We start from the raw sequence: 16,878 nt of genomic DNA, 5'->3' as shown, positions 1-16,878 counted from the left end.
GTTCTTTTATCTGTCCTGGAAATCTTTTTAAACCTTCCTCACACCCAGCCTTTTTTTTTCATGTAACAGAATCTCAGACTCTTAGAAATGAAAGGGAACTTGAAGAATATCTATCCCTTTCTTTCATGCTTCCCTCATTACTCCCCGCTAGTGCCTGAACGTGTCTATACTATCTCATCCAGTCTTTGCCTTTATGGCATTAATGAAACTTACATCAAGGTGGCTTTTATATAGTTTGTGTTTCATAATAATAGTGATAGTGATATTTGAGTACTTACTAGTTGCTGTTTACTATGCTAAATATTTTACATGTTACTATCTGTCACAAGGAGGTGGAAGAAGAAGAAGAAGATCTAGGAAAGAACTTACCTGCCATCTTGCTTAACAGTATTTTAAAAATTAAGACTCCAGCACCCAAATACCTTCAAGTTGAATCTAGAAAGCCTCATGTGCTATTATTGTCAACTGTAAAGAATCCAGACTACTTGAACTGTGCTCCTAAGATATTTGGAACAGAAAAAATATCTTTAATTCATATAATCTCCTATGACTGTGTCTATATATACTCTTCCTATGATTTGGGTAGAATTGCATTAAAAACAGTCTCCAGGGTTGTAAAGATACTATGTTACTATCTTTTTTCATTTTGTTTTTAAGTAAGCTCTTTGCCCAGCTTGGGGCTTGAACTCATGACCTTGAGATCAAGAATTGCATGCCCCACCGAATGAGGTAGCCAGACGCCCCAAGTTACTGTCTTTTTATCATTACTTTAAAAAAATAATAATACTTTTTAATAGTACCTGCCTATAATGGAATATGAATATTGTCTATTTCTGTTTATATAAAAAACAAAAGCCGTCTCATATAGTGATCATTTTTCATATGCACTTTAAAATGGTTTAAGAATACAAAAGAAAAAAAAAAAGAATAGCAAAAGAGAGCTCACCTTGTGCAACTTCTTGATTTGTTTGGTGCCTTTTTTTTTTTAAATTGACTGTATTGCTCATTTTTATTTTCAAAACAGATGAAAACAGCTCCACACTTGTATGAGATAATTTCTTCCCCAGATAAATTTACAAATTTAGGATGTGAACTGTATTGTTTATTCTTTATTATTATGACTTTTTAAAGTTGTGAATGAGGGGGCACCTGGCTGGCCCAGTTGGTAGAGTATGTGACTCTTGATCCCATGTTGGGTGTAGAGCTTACTGAAAAAAAATACAGTGAATGAGTGCAAGAGCCATACTCACTAAAACTAATTGATGGCCTTAGAAAAACATTGTATAATATAATCTTGTCCGTAGTTAAAACTAAAACTTTCAGTAATCTTAACATAGATTATATTTGTCAAAAGCTTAATGGCATCACAAGTTTTAAATTATTTAATCTTCGTGTGTATTAGGACTGAATTTTCAGAAGTGCCTTTGTTTATTTTATAATCCATAGAATTCTTTATATATTGAACCAGGACAATAAATGCCATTTGTCATCACTGCAAAGTATTAAACTCAAATCCTTAGTGACTTTATCAACAACTTAAATTTTTTTGTTTCAGATGGTGCAAAGGATACAGATTCTTTATCAGATGAAGTTACACACAATAGCAATCAGAATAACAGCAACTGTTCTTCTCCATCTCGGATGTCTGATTCAGTTTCTCTTAATACTGATAGTAGTCAAGATACCTCACTCTGCTCTCCAATGAAACAAACTCATATTGGTATTAATTCCAAAATCAGGTTTGTGAATATCTTAACAGAATCATTTATTTGTACAATAGAGATAATAAGGCAAATAAATATATATGACTAAAACAAAGGAGATTTCACAAATTAATATTATAGAAGTAGTTCAGGTAGTATATGATTTCTTTTCCATTTTATTACTACTTATTTAACTTTGCTACATTCCATTTATGTTAGTTTTTTAAGTGGGGAAGAAAAGGAGCATCTGGCTGGCTCAGTTGGAAGAACATGTGACACTTGATTTCAAAGTCATGGGTTTGAGCCTCACATGGGGTGTAGAGATTACTGAAAAAATAAATAACCTTAAAAAAAATAAATGGGGAAGAAAGGATTTAAAATATTCTAATTCTCTTCATTCAAAAGTTGGACAGTGTTATGGTATTTTTAGATATGACAACATAAACAGCTTGTTTGGAGTAGTTCAAGTTGAAATGGGTATTTTTTAGATTCTCATTTTTGGGGGATGCCATTAAAGGGCATTCAGTATTTTTAATTACTTCTGTATCTTTGAATCAGACTTAAATTTGTAGGTCAGACTATCTAAACAAGACTTAATTCCTACAGGCTAAAATTAGCTGAAGTTAAAACAACTATTATTTGGGCTTTCAAACTACTTGGCTATCAAAATAACGTGTGTTGTTTTACCTTCATGTTAATGTATCAGCTACGTGCTTATTAGAAAGATTTGGGTTACTACTGAACCCAAAGTTTATTGTAGGGATATTATTGACTACTTTTTAGAGTAAAATGGTTCTTAAATTCCAGGCACAGTTAAGTCAAATTTTGTTTGTCTTGATTCATATTGTTTTAAAAGGAAGATGAATTTTATGTTGCAAAATGAGTTTAGCTATTACATACTTGTAATTATGATTAATTATTTATATCTGTTCTCTGAATTTGAGGCTATGACCTAGTGTGGTAGTATAATAATTTTTATAATCTCTTAGATGTTAAGATAATGATTAATTTCTTGAATTATAAAATGTTACCAATATTTTGTTGAGAAGTAGTTTAGTATTATATAAATCATGTTTTTTGTGTAATGAAATAAAGGCTGTCAAAGGGATATATCCACACCTTTGTTGTTTTTGTTTTGTTTTATTTTTTTTTTAAGATTTTATTCATTTGAGAGAGAGAGAGAGAGCTCATACAAGCAGGGGGAGAGGGAGAAGCAGGTTCCCTGCTGAGGAAGCTGGGAGCCTGATGTGGGGCTCGATCCCAGGACCTGGAGATCATGACCGGAGCCGAATTCAGACTCCTAACCATCTAAGCCACCCAGGCACCTCCCCCCTATGTTGTATTTTTAATAATGATTATAGTCTGTTACCTAGTGGGAAGATCAATACTAAGGAATATTTGTTAAACATAACTTGAATATTTATACAGGAGGACACAAATATGTCTTCATATTTATGTGAAATATAAGTAGATTTATTTCCACCAGGCAGAAATAAAATGTTTTCTGTAATTTTGAGATAGCACATTTATAAATATTTGACAAATACAGTAAGATAACTTAGAAGAGTGATTAGACTTAGTTTTGCTTTTGATCTTCAGATTTTTTCAGTGCTGCATTGTTTATTTTATTTTACTTTTTAAATTACTGTACAGTAAAATTGACTTTTTGTTGAGTTCTGTAAGGTTTTTTTTTTAGTATAGCCTACTTTCTTCATTTTTTGTAGAACTTTGAGTAATTGTTTAATTCTTAGCTTTTTGCAATTTCCTTATTTATATATTTAAATCTAATAATAACTACTCAGTTAATATAACTAACTTTGGTTAATAATGTAAGGTTCAGAATTATTTGTAAAAATATTCTGTGCTCTTTGCTCACCTGTTCAAGTTACTGGCTTTCATATGTCTGTCCATCTTTCAGTCATTTCCTCTTTTAGCACATTCATGAAAAGGTGCTATTATAAGTCCATTTTTCTTCACTGTTTACTTCTGTTAAACTTTATTCTGACAAAGTGATTGGTGATATTATCTATGAATTTTAGTTGCTTTATTTGTTTTCATTAATGTGAAGCTATATTATTTGATTATTACAATAATATTTTAATATTATTCCTTGCTAATAAATGACTTTCATCTTTGACTCCCATCAGGTCTTTTAACTTTTTGTACCTACACATTAACTAAGTAGTTGTTAATGTTTCTTATTACTAAGAAACTGAGCTTTATGTTTGTGATAAAATTCTTTGTTTTAGGCAAGAAGATGAAAATTTTAACAGCCTTTTACAAAATGGAGATATTTTAAATCATTCAACAGAAGAAAAATTCCAGGTTCGTGATAAAAAAGATTTTAACTTACCTGAATATGATTTGAATATTGAAGAGCGATTGGTTCTTATTGAGAAAGATGTTGACTCAATGGCCACATCTGATGAATCTCACAGATTAGACCATATCAATATGAATCTTAATAAACTTGTAACTAATGATACGTTTCAACCAGAGATAGTGGAAAGATCAAAGACACAGGATATAGTGCTTGGAACAGACTTTTTAAGCATTAATGCTAAAGGAGAAGCTGAGCCCTTGGAAAATGGAAATAAGTATCCTAATCTGGAATGTGTAAATAAGGTAAATGGACATTCTGAGGAAACTCCACAGTCTCCTGGGAGGACTGAACCACATGTCACTGATTCTACCGTTGATGTGGGTATTTCCAAAAGCACTGAAGATCTCTCTCCTCAGAGAAGTGGGCCAATTGGATCTGTTGTGAAATCTCATAGTATAACTAATATGGAGACTGGAGGGTTAAAAATCTATGACATTCTTAGTGATAATGGACCACAGCAGCCAAGTGCAACAAGTAAAGTAACATCCAATGTCGATGGAAAAAATATTGTCAGGAGCAAGTCTGCTACACTTTTGTATGATCAACCATTGCAAGTATTTATTGGTTCTTCTTCATCTTCTGATTTAATATCAGGTACAAAGGCAATTTTCAAGTTTGATTCAAATCATAATCCTGAAGAGCCAAATGTAATAAGAGGCCCTGCAGCAAGTGGCCCACAATCCACGCCTCAAATATATGGTCCTCCACAATATAATATCCAGTACAGTAGCAGTGCTGCCGTCAAGGACCCTTTGTGGCACACCAAACAAAATCCCCAAATAGATCACGTTGGTTTTCCTCCTCAGCGCCTTCCTAGATCAGAGAGCACAGAAAGTCACAGTTACGCTAAACATTCTGCCAATATGAATTTCTCTAACCATAACAATGTTCGAGCTAATACTGGGTACCATTTACATCAGAGACTTGGTTCAGGAAGACACGGGGAAATGTGGGCCATCTCACCAAATGACCGACTCATTCCTGGAGCAACTCGAGCTACAATTCAGCGACAAAGTAGTGTGTCCTCTACAGCTTCTGTAAATCTTGGTGAATCAGGTCCCACAAGGAGGGCCCAAATTTCTGAAGGAGATTATTTATCATACAGAGAGTTACATTCAGTGGGAAGAACTCCAATGATGTCAGGATCACAGAGACCTCTTTCTGCACGAACATATAGCATCGATGGTCCAAATGCATCAAGGCCTCAGAGTGCTCGACCCTCCATTAGTGAAATACCAGAGAGAACTATGTCTGTTAGTGATTTTAATTATTCACGGACTAGTCCTTCAAAAAGACCAAATGCAAGGGTTGGTTCTGAACATTCTTTATTAGACCCTTCAGGAAAAAGTAAAGTTCCTCATGATTGGCGAGAACAAGTACTACGACACATCGAGGCCAAAAAGTTAGAAAAGGTAATTAAATATGAATTTTTCATTTTCCTCTCTATGAACTTATTTTTCTTAAAAATATTTGGTATTCTTTGTTTCTTAAACAAGGTAAAACAAGATACTCTGAAGTACTGAATATATACTTGTATTTGAGGAGTTTTTTCTTGGTACTTACAATAGAGTTCAAGTCTAGACTTAGCCAGACAAAACAACTGAGATGGTAGGATATGTTTCTTTTCTGTCTCTTATTCCCCAGTGTTTTCTGATGAGCTGAAATTCATTTCATATGTTTATGTGTATATCTCTTTTAGATTGTGCCATACATACTGTAAATAATACATGCATATACATGTGTACCTCTGTTTAGCATTTTCTGACGTCCTGCTCTCCTCTGTTAATAATTATTGGTTATTTATGTGTACAAAAATAGCAGTTTTACTATATAATTAGCAGAATAACAAGAAATATAAATGTAAATATCTTATCTAAGAATTTTTTTCCCAGTTAATGTTATAAGACTAACGCTGTCACTGACACAGATGGCTTTTGGCATGGCATTTACTCTTGACTTTTCTGAACTGCATTTCTGACCTGTCTGAACTCAGGTATCTGTGCTGCTAATGAAGTTTGGAAAACATTGGTAAAATAACAAGATCATGTTCAGTTTATAACTTAATGGGTAAAGGTCAGTTTTTGAAAGGAGTTAAAAATTTTTTTAAATTATTGTGTACAACTGATAAATTAGTGTCACAGTTCTGTGGCTCAAGTGTATAAAGCATGCTCTTTAAGATTTAGCTTCCTGTCTCTCAGTGGTTTTTACCCAAGAATTTTCTTATCTTTGTTCATTAAATATATGTTTTTTTAAAACAGCTAAGTGTATACAACCTCAGTTAGTCATTTAAAAAACTTCCTTAGGTCTGATTTTTCAAAAATGAATGCCTAAAATATGATTAGTACCATATTACATCAATGCACATTAAACCTCTGTCTGTAAGTGTTAGCTCTTTTCAGTACTGTCCTCTCACCTTTAAATAGCTGAGCATCTAATGGCCTTAGGCAATCTCATTCTTATCCGTTTTGTCTCAGCTGTAACTGTACGTTTTGTTGAGGCTCTTTGAACTTGTTTGCTTTTTCTAAGGAATTTGGAAATTTCTTAAGTAGAGGAATGCCATAGCTGTTTTATAAATAAACTTCTGGAAATAGTATGAAACTAGAAGGAGGAAGGGCTATAGTTTTGGGTTTTTTTGGTTTTGTTTTTGTGTGTATTTGTTTTTGAGGAGGAAGAGGCTGTAGTTAAGTTGATAGAGTTATGAGGGTCTCGAGTGGTCCAGAAAATAAATGAGAAATGTATTGATGGAATTGAGACAAATGCAAGAATTCAAGAGACAGTTTCGAAACAGACTCTAGAATAGTTTACTTGTGATTAGAATATTCCTCTCGTAAGTCTTTGAGAAAAAGGAATTAAGCTTGAGTGGCGCCTTGAATAACTGGTTGTTGGGAATGCCAACATAGAAAAAGAAGAGCAGATTTGAATGAAGAGAGGAGTTTGGTTATCATTGTATTCTGAGTAGTTGACATCTCCGGCAGCTGTTCTCCCCTATTACTGCCCTTTCTGTTGGAGATGTACCTAGACTTGACTAAATAGGAGGCAAGTAGCAACCACCCCATTGTTCATTGTACCTCTCCGCTTTCTATATTTAGAAATCGGCCATTCAGTTACTTCAAGAGTACAGGACAGTAGTTTCCCAGTTGTGCGTACCGGTAATTTAGAGGGGAAACTAAGAAAAGCCTGTGAGGACAGAGAGCAATATGATTTAGACTACAAACTTGAAAACATTTTTTAACAATGGTGGAGGGTGATGGAAAAATCTGTTTACTCCTCTGTAATTCCTTTCCTCCCCCAAACATAATTCATATGGCCTGGTAGACATTTGAACAATACCCTTAGGGGATTTCACAATGCCTGCCCCGCCTCTAGAGGTAAGTCCCCAAATCAAAAGTTGCTACTTTGCTCAGCTTAGTTGCTTAGCATTAATACAAAAATTGGTAAGTTATTGCAGCTTACTTGGTTTTTAAACCTTCTAGTAGTAACCCCTCCTTCCCTTCCCTGCAACAAACTGTACCTGGAATCTGGACATATAAATAGATCTCACCTCATGCTTCTCAAGACTTATTTAATTAAACTAATAATTCTGGTAAGAAGCACTCGACCAGGATACCATTAACATAACATAATTTCCACATTCAGTTGCTGTTCTACAACAATTAGCATGTAATGAACAGCAGAGTCCAGGATGTATTCCTTAATTGAGCTCTGCACAAATGTGTTGTGTTGTGACAGGGTGCAGTTTTATGTAGATGTCTATGCACAGGCCTGAGTTCAAAACCGGACCTGTTCTGAGCTTCAGCCTTCTTAGTCAGTGACATAGTTAACAAAAACTCTATATATGTTCGACAGAAGAAGCTTTGTTCCAGGCTGTACATAGAATTTAAAAGGGTCATTTGGACCACTCAAGTTAAGAACATGTTAAAACTATGTGTAACATATCAGTGTGTGTTGTTTATGTTTCTGTGTATGTGTGGTTGTGTGTATAGTTTCTTTATTTTTACATTTTAATCAAATGTTTATGGAACCTCTGAATTGCCTCTGCCAAATCCTTATTGTCTGTGAAATGGTCTGGGAAAGTATAGGCTTGACCTATTACGTTTACCTTTTTCTTTAGCCATTACTTTGGAATCCACAAAATGACTAAAAGTGTACATTGTAATTTTATAGATCCCTTTCATTCTGGAATGGCACATTAATATTTCTTGGTATTAGAGATCAACTTCATAATCTGCAGAAGGCATACATATTCCCTAGGAATAATATAGAAATGCTCGTTATGATATTTCTGTATTTCTTGATAGCAAGCCATGCTCAAAATGTGGTTGCTCTCAGTTTGACCATAAGAACCTCAATATTTAGGGACATGACAAGAAGCATCCACTTGAAAGAAAAGCATATTACAGCTCTGGGAGTTAATAAGCAGAAACAATGAAAACCAGGCATTGTGTTTATTGAGGTACATTTTTCAGGCAACTCTGGGATTAGTGATAAGGGATTCATCATTGTAAGGATTCCATCAGTGGTTCTTCAAGTTTAAGCAGCAAATGCCACTACTAACTCCTAAAATGTAATCTTAAGTATCTATTTATTTAATTGGGAGAATTTTTTTACATGTACATTGTCTTAACTTTTTTTTCCTGGTAACTGTAGAGCAGTGGGAGCCTTTTAAGTGTTATAGCCTAAAACTTTGTGTATATGTTCAACTTTTTTCTAATATAAGACATGTTTCTAAATGCAGAAGGTAATTTTTTTTTTTTAGAAATTACAGTGCCCAAGAGCCAGTTGTGTTTTGCAGATTTATTTTGTGCTATGTATGTATAGATGTTTAAATTCTCCATTTATTTAATAATATAGAATTGATTTCTATAAAATGAAGCAGACTTTAGAAATCCATTTTGACTTAGAAATAACTAGTTGTTGGTAAAATTTATCTTTATAGAGAAATTAGCTTGTGTTATATATATAACTACGTATGTACACATACATCTAGGTATGGCATCAGTTCTTTTCTGACAAACTTCTATTAAGGGACGTTAGGAGTAAAGGAAATGATAGCATTATAAAAGCACTGTATGTTTGTACTTTCTTCTTTAGTGTTTAAAACATGTGAATGGTTGGTTTACATGTACTTTATGTGTATGTGTGTATGTTGTCATGTAAATATATCGTAAATAGTGCCAATTTCTTGCAGTGGCACTGAAAATTTGATGCATGATATTCCTGCGTGGTATTGGGGTTACTTATAAATACGTCTTTGTACATAACATGTCTTGTGAATATTGCATGCTACACTAATCTCTGTTAAATCTATCCCCTCTTTATTCAGAGCATGCTGTCAAGGTCCTTTAATTCCAATTTTACTGCTGTAAGCAACTTTCACTATGGCAGCTCTAGGGATCTGCATGGCAGCCAAGGCAGCCTTGCCTTGAGTGTTGCAGACGGAAGAGGTTCTGGTGGGCACATTTTTCGAGTGAGTACCTGCAGTAGACCAGTACTTTTAGTACACAGAAGAAAAAAAACACCCCCGTTTTAATGTTTTCACATTTCTAGAAAATAAGTTTTTACAGTGGGTTAGATATCTTGATTACATTCTAGTTCTTCCATGACTTAGTCCTAAAACTCTCTGCAAAACTGATTTAGTATTTATCTCTCAAGTTTCTTTGGTTATAAGCTAAGGATGTAGTAAACTCTTGTTTATGTAAATAGGGATGAGCAATTGGAATAACTGAGTGGTTTTTTAAAAATTATTATGCTTTGTGGTGTTTTCTCTTAATAAAATGAGCTAGTCTCCAGAGGTCATGGTTTTAAGGCTGTGCTATATGTAGTACATGGAAGTGTTATGGGGAAGAATAATTTTTAGTTCAGTGATTTAGAATTGGCAAATGAGAAGCACTACCTGGAAGTAAGTTTAATCACAATTCACTGAATATGATGAAATGTAAGGCTGGAGAAATTGTAGTAAGTACCATGGAAAAGGCAAAAACCCGAATTCTTTATTACACATGTTTCAGCATAGTCATTAATGATGAAGAAGGAAGGTTTATTCTTTTAATGAAAGTTAAGGGTAGATGATAAGAATGGCAGAGAAGGAGAAAGAACAGAACAACTCTGGTATGGCTCTATTTTAAGATTTTTCTCTTCGTAACAACTTAAGGTGGTAGCCTGGCCTCTAAATAAATATTTATTTCTCCCCCTTTCCTTCCACTCTGAAAAGATTTTTCTCCTCTTATAGCATTATTTTGTCTCCTCCCCATAGTTTTATTTCCATATTGATTCTTACTTCTGGATCCTTGCTTTTTCCTGAGGGTCCTCATCACCACCCCCTTTTTAATACCTGCTGGCTTTTGCATTGTTGTGTTCTAGGACAAGAGTGGTCTCCTGGATTCACTTTGCTGTGGCTGGACCTCACCTTTCTTGCTCTGCCCTCTGTTTTTCTATGTTAGAGTCATTGCAATTGTTTTGTAATTTATCACTTTGAAATGGGGAGAGAAGAGTGATAACTAATTAAGCCCTGCATTTCTGGTACTCATTCCAACTAAAACCACAGAGTGAAGAGCAGGGGCTTGTATTAACTCAAGGGTAATCTTTATGGTCATCTAGGACAATTGTTCTTTCCAAATTCTTATACAGTAATAGTTTTTGCTTATTATTCTTAAACTTAGAGCCTTTGAGGTTGTTGCATTTTGCTTTTTCATTCATAATATCCTTGTTCTTTTAAAGACTAAATAAACAGTTATATATTCAGACTTGAATTTAAACTTCAGGCTATGACCTAAGTTGATTACTATGCATTCCGAAAGCACATCTCAAAAATGGGGAAGGAAGGCAAAATATTCATTGCATAAATACACAAAATTAGATCAAACCAAATCTAAAATTGCTAATCGATGCTTTGAACCAATAACTAACTGCACATGTTATCTCTGTTGCAGATAAAGTTTCTAAGATTAAAACACAAGCCCTTAGGCTTATGTGTATCCTGTGGCATATCATAATGAAGTAGATTTCAGATTATTTTTCAGAATGATGATGTAGTATACATATCTGTGTTGCTAGCTACATATTGTTTTGAAAGTAACAATAGTGCTATTTATCACAGTCCCTTTAGTTTTCAAAAATGTAGCTAGGTGTGTTTAGAACTAAATTAAAATGAAAAGTATGGGCATCTTGCTTCCTAGTGTTTTATAAAAATATTCAGAGACAATGAGCTACTGAGTTTGTTTTTTCTCCAAAGCTATCAATGAGGTAAACTATAAGGATATTATTGACATACAAAAATATGAACTCTAGTTAATTTAAAAGTGTTTCACCAACCATTGGTTTTAAAAATACGGAGCTCTCCAATACTAGTATGATAGCATTAAGCAAAAGTGAATTTTATAAGACTGTGTTTTTGTTGGTACTGCCCATCATTAATAATAAAATCCTGGGTGGCACTGTGCTGTTAAAAGAATAGCAGTTATTTTTCTTTTACCAAAAAAAAAAAAAAAAAAAAAACCAACCCCAAAACAAAAAAACAAACAAAAACCCTTTTTGTAGTACTCAACAGGAGTAAATTTTAGTTGCTCTTAAAATTTGGGACTTTTAACTTTTGTTAATAGCTAAATTGTTCACAGTGTTAAAAGCTAGGTATTACTAGAAATAAAACTAAAAGCATTACAAAGAAATAGCTAAACAGTGTATATTAAAGGTACTAATATTTTATCTGTTTTATTGAGATATAATTGGCATATCACATGGTGTTAGTCCAAAGTGTACATCATAATAATTTTATATATATATAGTGAAATGATTACCACAGCAAGTTTAGTTCACGTCCATCATAAAGGTACTAATATTGATGGCAGCTATGATCATAATGGTTGACTTGGTTCTTCATCTTTCCACTACCTAGTAATATTTTTTCCTAATCTCCTTTGAAGTGTCATCTTCATTTTGGTTTCACATCTGAAAGAGCATTATTTGTTTACTTTTTATTTTCCCCTCATTTGAAGCATCCCCAGACATCCTGTCCAGGAGATCCTTGTCAAGATGATATATTCATTTCAGGACAGCCGAACTACTCGTCAGCTACACTTAGTCACAAAGATGTTCCTCCAGACAGCTTGATGAAAGTAGGTGTTCAGGAAATAAATGAAGACATCTCTTTGCATTTGTTTTACAGCTTTTGAACTGGAAATAACATATATGCTTTAACACTGAAAGTAATTTTTTGAGGACTTTTCCTCCTTGATTAGTAAGATTTTTAAAAAAACTAATTGGGAAATATGAAATAGATTTTTGTTCTGTTATTTCTATCGGTCTTTATTCTATTACTACTTAGTTTAGTCCATGATTTTTTACCACAGTGGAAAATGATTTTATCGTTATATTTGGATTTCTCTACTGTCATCTGCTTATTTTATTGTTTAAATAAGAGGCTTTTTGGCATCCTGATAGTAAACCTTTTGGAGAATTAAAGATGAACTTGTCTTAAATTCTTCATTTGAGGATGTTTTACTGTTATTAAAGGCATTTAAAAATACTTTAAATGTGATTAGAAATCCCCTTGAAAGACTTTTGTATGTGGTAGACTAGATGATGATCGTATTCTTAATACTTTTGTAACTGAAGCATCCCTTAGAGAGCTTACTTTTCTGTCACCAATACCAGATACATAATTCTTTTCTTTAATATTCTCTCTCAGCCGTTCTTTCTCCTAATTAATTCCATATACCTAGTATAACCAGATACATTTTTTGAAGCATACTTAGGTATTCTGTGAAAACTTCTATGTTGTTTTTGAGAGTAGGAACCCAGCCATGTAACATAAGTTCATACATAACTATTTATTTTACCCTTTTTTTGTTTTTCTTTTAATTAAGCTATGTTTTTCAGTTTCTTTTTCTTTTTTTTCTTTTTTATTTTTTAAAGATTTTATTTATTTATTTGACAGAGATAGAGACAGCCAGCGCGAGAGGGAACACAAGCAGGGGGAGTGGGAGAGGAAGAAGCAGGCTCATAGCGGAGGAGCCTGATGTGGGGCTCGATCCCATAACGCCGGGATCACGCCCTGAGCCGAAGGCAGACGCTTAACCGCTGTGCCACCCAGGCGCCCCTCTTTTTCTTTTTAATATCCATTTTGTAGTTTAGGTTACTGGGTTGTTTCATACTTTTATTCTCCTGAGCCATCTGCTAATGATAGCTTAATATATTTCATGGTTAACATTGATGTAAACAGGCACAACCAAGAATCTAGGTATCAGGCAGTCTTAGCATAGGTCAGAAGTAATTATTGTTTGGAAAATTTTCCCCAGGAGAACAGTACGGAATCTGCACGCACATAGGAATAAATGATACAAGCTTGGAGAAAGCGAGTGTAGCCCACAGAGTTGTGCATAAGTAGTAAAGTGACAACACAACCATTTAAAGGCTCCTGGTGGATAAATTGCTTCAAATCTACAATGTTCAAGTAGTAAACAACCACAGTTGTTTTTGTTTTTGTTTTTGTTTTAAGATATAGGGATAATAGAGTACCTCATTCACTTTTTCTCCAACCAAGGTAAGATTTGTCATAGAGTGATAGTATCTTTGTGCCCTGTTAGGAAGCACCTGTTGGGAAAAAAAAAAAAAAAAAAGAGAGAGAAAGAAAAAGAAAAGAAAACACCTGTTGGAAACTTTGTAATTCAGAATTAACCAAGTTCTGAAGTATAACATCAAGAAAAAGATAAACTTTTTTTAAAGTAAAAATCTTCACCAAGGCCAGACTTCTTTGTTTCCTTCAGCAAGTTTCATGTAACAAGAGCATGTAGTTCTAAAACAATTACCATAATCTTTTCACAAACTTTTCTACTTTGGATAATTTTAGGAGAATGGAGCTCAATATCTCTCTCAAAGTTTTTCTGTAATTCACTTGTGAATAAGATCACCTTTTTATCAATAATCAGCAATGAAGTTTTAAATGACTGAATAGCCAAAAAGCTTTCCCCCTTCTTTACAGCAGTCTCTTTATTGCAAATATTTATAATACAAATGTAAACTTATTTTTCAGATAGTTTCCTCATACTAACGTAACAGATGTTAGCTGCATTTGCACAAGGGTGATTTTAAGTCTAAAATTCAGATTCAGTCTAAATGATGAGAAGCATTAAAACAAGGATAATTCTTTAACAACAAAATAATTATCTCAGATTTTTTGTGTAGCTTGGAGAAAGTAAAATAGAATGTCAAAGTTTCATTTTTGTGACTACTATTTTATGGAACTAACATTTAGAGAGTTTAAAAGTTGCTAACTGGTACACACACATGAGGAAGAAATCAGTTTTCTACTGTATAGCTGTGTTGACTTGTTAATTCTGGAAAGAAAAAAATAAAAGAAAATGCAGTCAGATTAGGAAAAAATCCTCTCTCGGAAATGGCTACTTTTGTTCGGAAGAAAACGTGAACAAATGCCTCTTCTGTGTGTATGTGAGGTGGGAAAATTTACCCTTTTAAAAGAGCTTAAATTTTAAAATTTTGACATAATCATTTTAACATTTGGTTACTGTAAGAAAGATAAGTCCATGCATATTGAACAGAAAAGCAGATAATTTTAAATGTAGATAGGATTTCCTTTCATTTGAAAACTTTAAAGAATGAGAATCTATCTACAAGCAGTCAGGCAAGTTTAGAATTAATAGCTTTTTTTCTTTTAAAACTGTAAAATTAGAAAAAATAGTATAAGTGGCTTGATACTGTGTGATTTAGAATGTTAAACTCTAGTGCTTTTGTAATGCTCCAAGAACAAAATCCAAATATTTGTAATGAGACATTATTGTTGGTCATTTTAAGACACTTCGTGTTTTTCTTAGATGCCTTTGATTAATGGACAGATGGGCCAGCCCCTCAGGCCTCAGGCAAATTATAGTCAAATACATCACCCCCTTCCTCAGGCTTCTGTGGCAAGGCATCCCTCTAGAGAACAACTAATTGATTACTTGATGCTGAAGGTGGCCCACCAGCCTCCATATACACAACCCCATTGTCCTCCTAGACAAGGCCATGAACTGGCAAGGCAAGAGGTAAGAATAATCAAGAATATTTGAAATATGAAACTAAGTTCTTAATGTACTTTATAGGTTAACTATTAGCAATAAATCCATATAGAGTTTTAACATAGTTTTTACCAATTTGTTGAAAGGTTTGGTTTCATGTTAAGTTTATAGGGTGTCAAACTTAATGGTTTATCTTGACTTTGTGATCCCCTGTGTTCTGATTAATTGACATAGCAGTGTTTTGGGTGTGATTTTTTTTTTCCTAAGGTGGTTGTTTATACAAAACCATTGATGATACTCCAGTAATTAGACCTTCTTCAGGAATATGATTAGTAGACCATGAAACTTGACTGGCAAATTATGGTTTACTATTATTTGTTACTGAGAGTTTGAAATTTGGCTATAGTCTCCAAACTACTTCGAGAATTAAGTCTTACAAAGTACTTAAAAAGTGACTAATCATACATTTATATATTTTGATAGTTTATTGGTAAAATAATACTGTTAGAAACTCAGGCAGAGAATGTGTGCTTTATTCGTTTGATTTTGTCTCTGGGGAAAGGGAGTACTTTGTAACAAGTTTAGTTCTTGATCTCTTTTTATAAAGTGGCTATAAAAAATACTATCAGTTGATCATCAGTCCCAATGTCTGCAAGCATATAAACAGTTTTGGAAATGAGGAGTTGATACCCAACAACCACCCAGGGATTTTTAAATATCTTATGAAACACCCAATAAACAGAGATACTGTGTAATTTAGATGTTTTACAAATGGAAACTGATAATAACTGTGTGTGCTCTATATCATTAAAATCCATGATATCTAAAAAAAAAAAAAAAAGGATCAATAGTAATTAGTTGCCTATCCTTGGAAAATAGCAGTAGATGAAGTTAGGAGCTATGCTTTATAATCCCAGCTGTGCCTTTAACTCACTAACTCATTAACATTATATTCCATGTCATAGTTTCCCTTCATCTGCCCAAATATTTATTTTAGACGAATCTTTATATATTTTACCAGTAGTTAAATACTGTATTGTAGCTTTTTCTGAGATACTAGTAATAGTTTATTTTCATATTGATTCAGATTCGAGTGAGAGTTGAAAAGGATCCAGAACTTGGATTTAGCATATCAGGAGGTGTTGGGGGCAGAGGAAATCCATTCAGACCTGAAGACGATGTGAGTTTGTTTATATGTACTTGAGATACCGATAAGTTTTTATTCACTACTTAATGCCTCTTGTACATAAGTAAAAATCTAACAGATACTTTTATAAATCTAGACAGATACCATCTTTTTGATTTTTCTTTGTATCGTTCAGCTTTTTGTTTGGAAATGTAATCACTTCAAATTAATTGTTTGAGGAAAACAAATTAAATCCCGTTTTAAATGTTCATCATATTGTGAAGTGGTTTTTAAATTTGGTTATTACTTTTCTGCCCATCTGTACTTTAAGAGAAGTCACTATACTCAAGTCAGAATTAGCACCAAAAATAACAGTGGGTTGTAACAATATTCAGAGAAGACAGGGAGAAAACTTGTACTGTGATTCAAATATTTACATATTGTCAAAGAAAAATTGTTCCTTGTTACTCTGTCATCGATGCATACTGTTTTCCCTTAAGTGTTTATCTTCTTTGTTGTTATTAAAGGGTATATTTGTAACAAGGGTACAGCCTGAAGGACCAGCATCAAAATTGTTACAACCAGGTGATAAAATTATTCAGGTAACTAAGATATATTTTTTTTATTATTTTCTTAATTTTTCATTTTATACGATCT

At 33.4% G+C, this 16,878-nt stretch overlaps 1 protein-coding gene across 13 annotated transcripts in view; it reads left to right on the top strand.

Moving 5' to 3' along the window:
- ERBIN (erbb2 interacting protein) overlaps positions 1-16,878 on the top strand; it is a 125,524-nt gene that overhangs the window by 103,536 nt on the left and 5,110 nt on the right. For 5 of the 13 annotated variants that reach the window (XM_087862117.1, XM_045794240.2, XM_087862115.1 and 2 more), the window contains 7 exons: positions 1,556-1,739; positions 3,953-5,498; positions 9,410-9,553; positions 12,078-12,197; positions 14,913-15,122; positions 16,183-16,275; positions 16,749-16,823. In XM_087862117.1, the coding sequence (XP_087718243.1) occupies positions 1,556-1,739; positions 3,953-5,498; positions 9,410-9,553; positions 12,078-12,197; positions 14,913-15,122; positions 16,183-16,275; positions 16,749-16,823 (2,372 nt within the window). The remainder of the gene's footprint in view (positions 1-1,555; positions 1,740-3,952; positions 5,499-9,409; positions 9,554-12,077; positions 12,198-14,912; positions 15,123-16,182; positions 16,276-16,748; positions 16,824-16,878) is intronic. The other 8 variants (XM_045794243.2, XM_045794245.2, XM_045794244.2 and 5 more) reach the window with 8 other exon arrangements.

The sequence above is a fragment of the Ursus americanus genome, chromosome 5, assembly GCF_024610735.1.
Source record: "Ursus americanus isolate L20-20 chromosome 5, mUrsAme1.1.p, whole genome shotgun sequence".
Lineage (NCBI taxonomy): Eukaryota > Metazoa > Chordata > Mammalia > Carnivora > Ursidae > Ursus > Ursus americanus.
The sequence above is the reverse complement of the archived record's forward strand: the minus strand, read 5'-3'. Positions and strand labels throughout refer to the sequence as shown.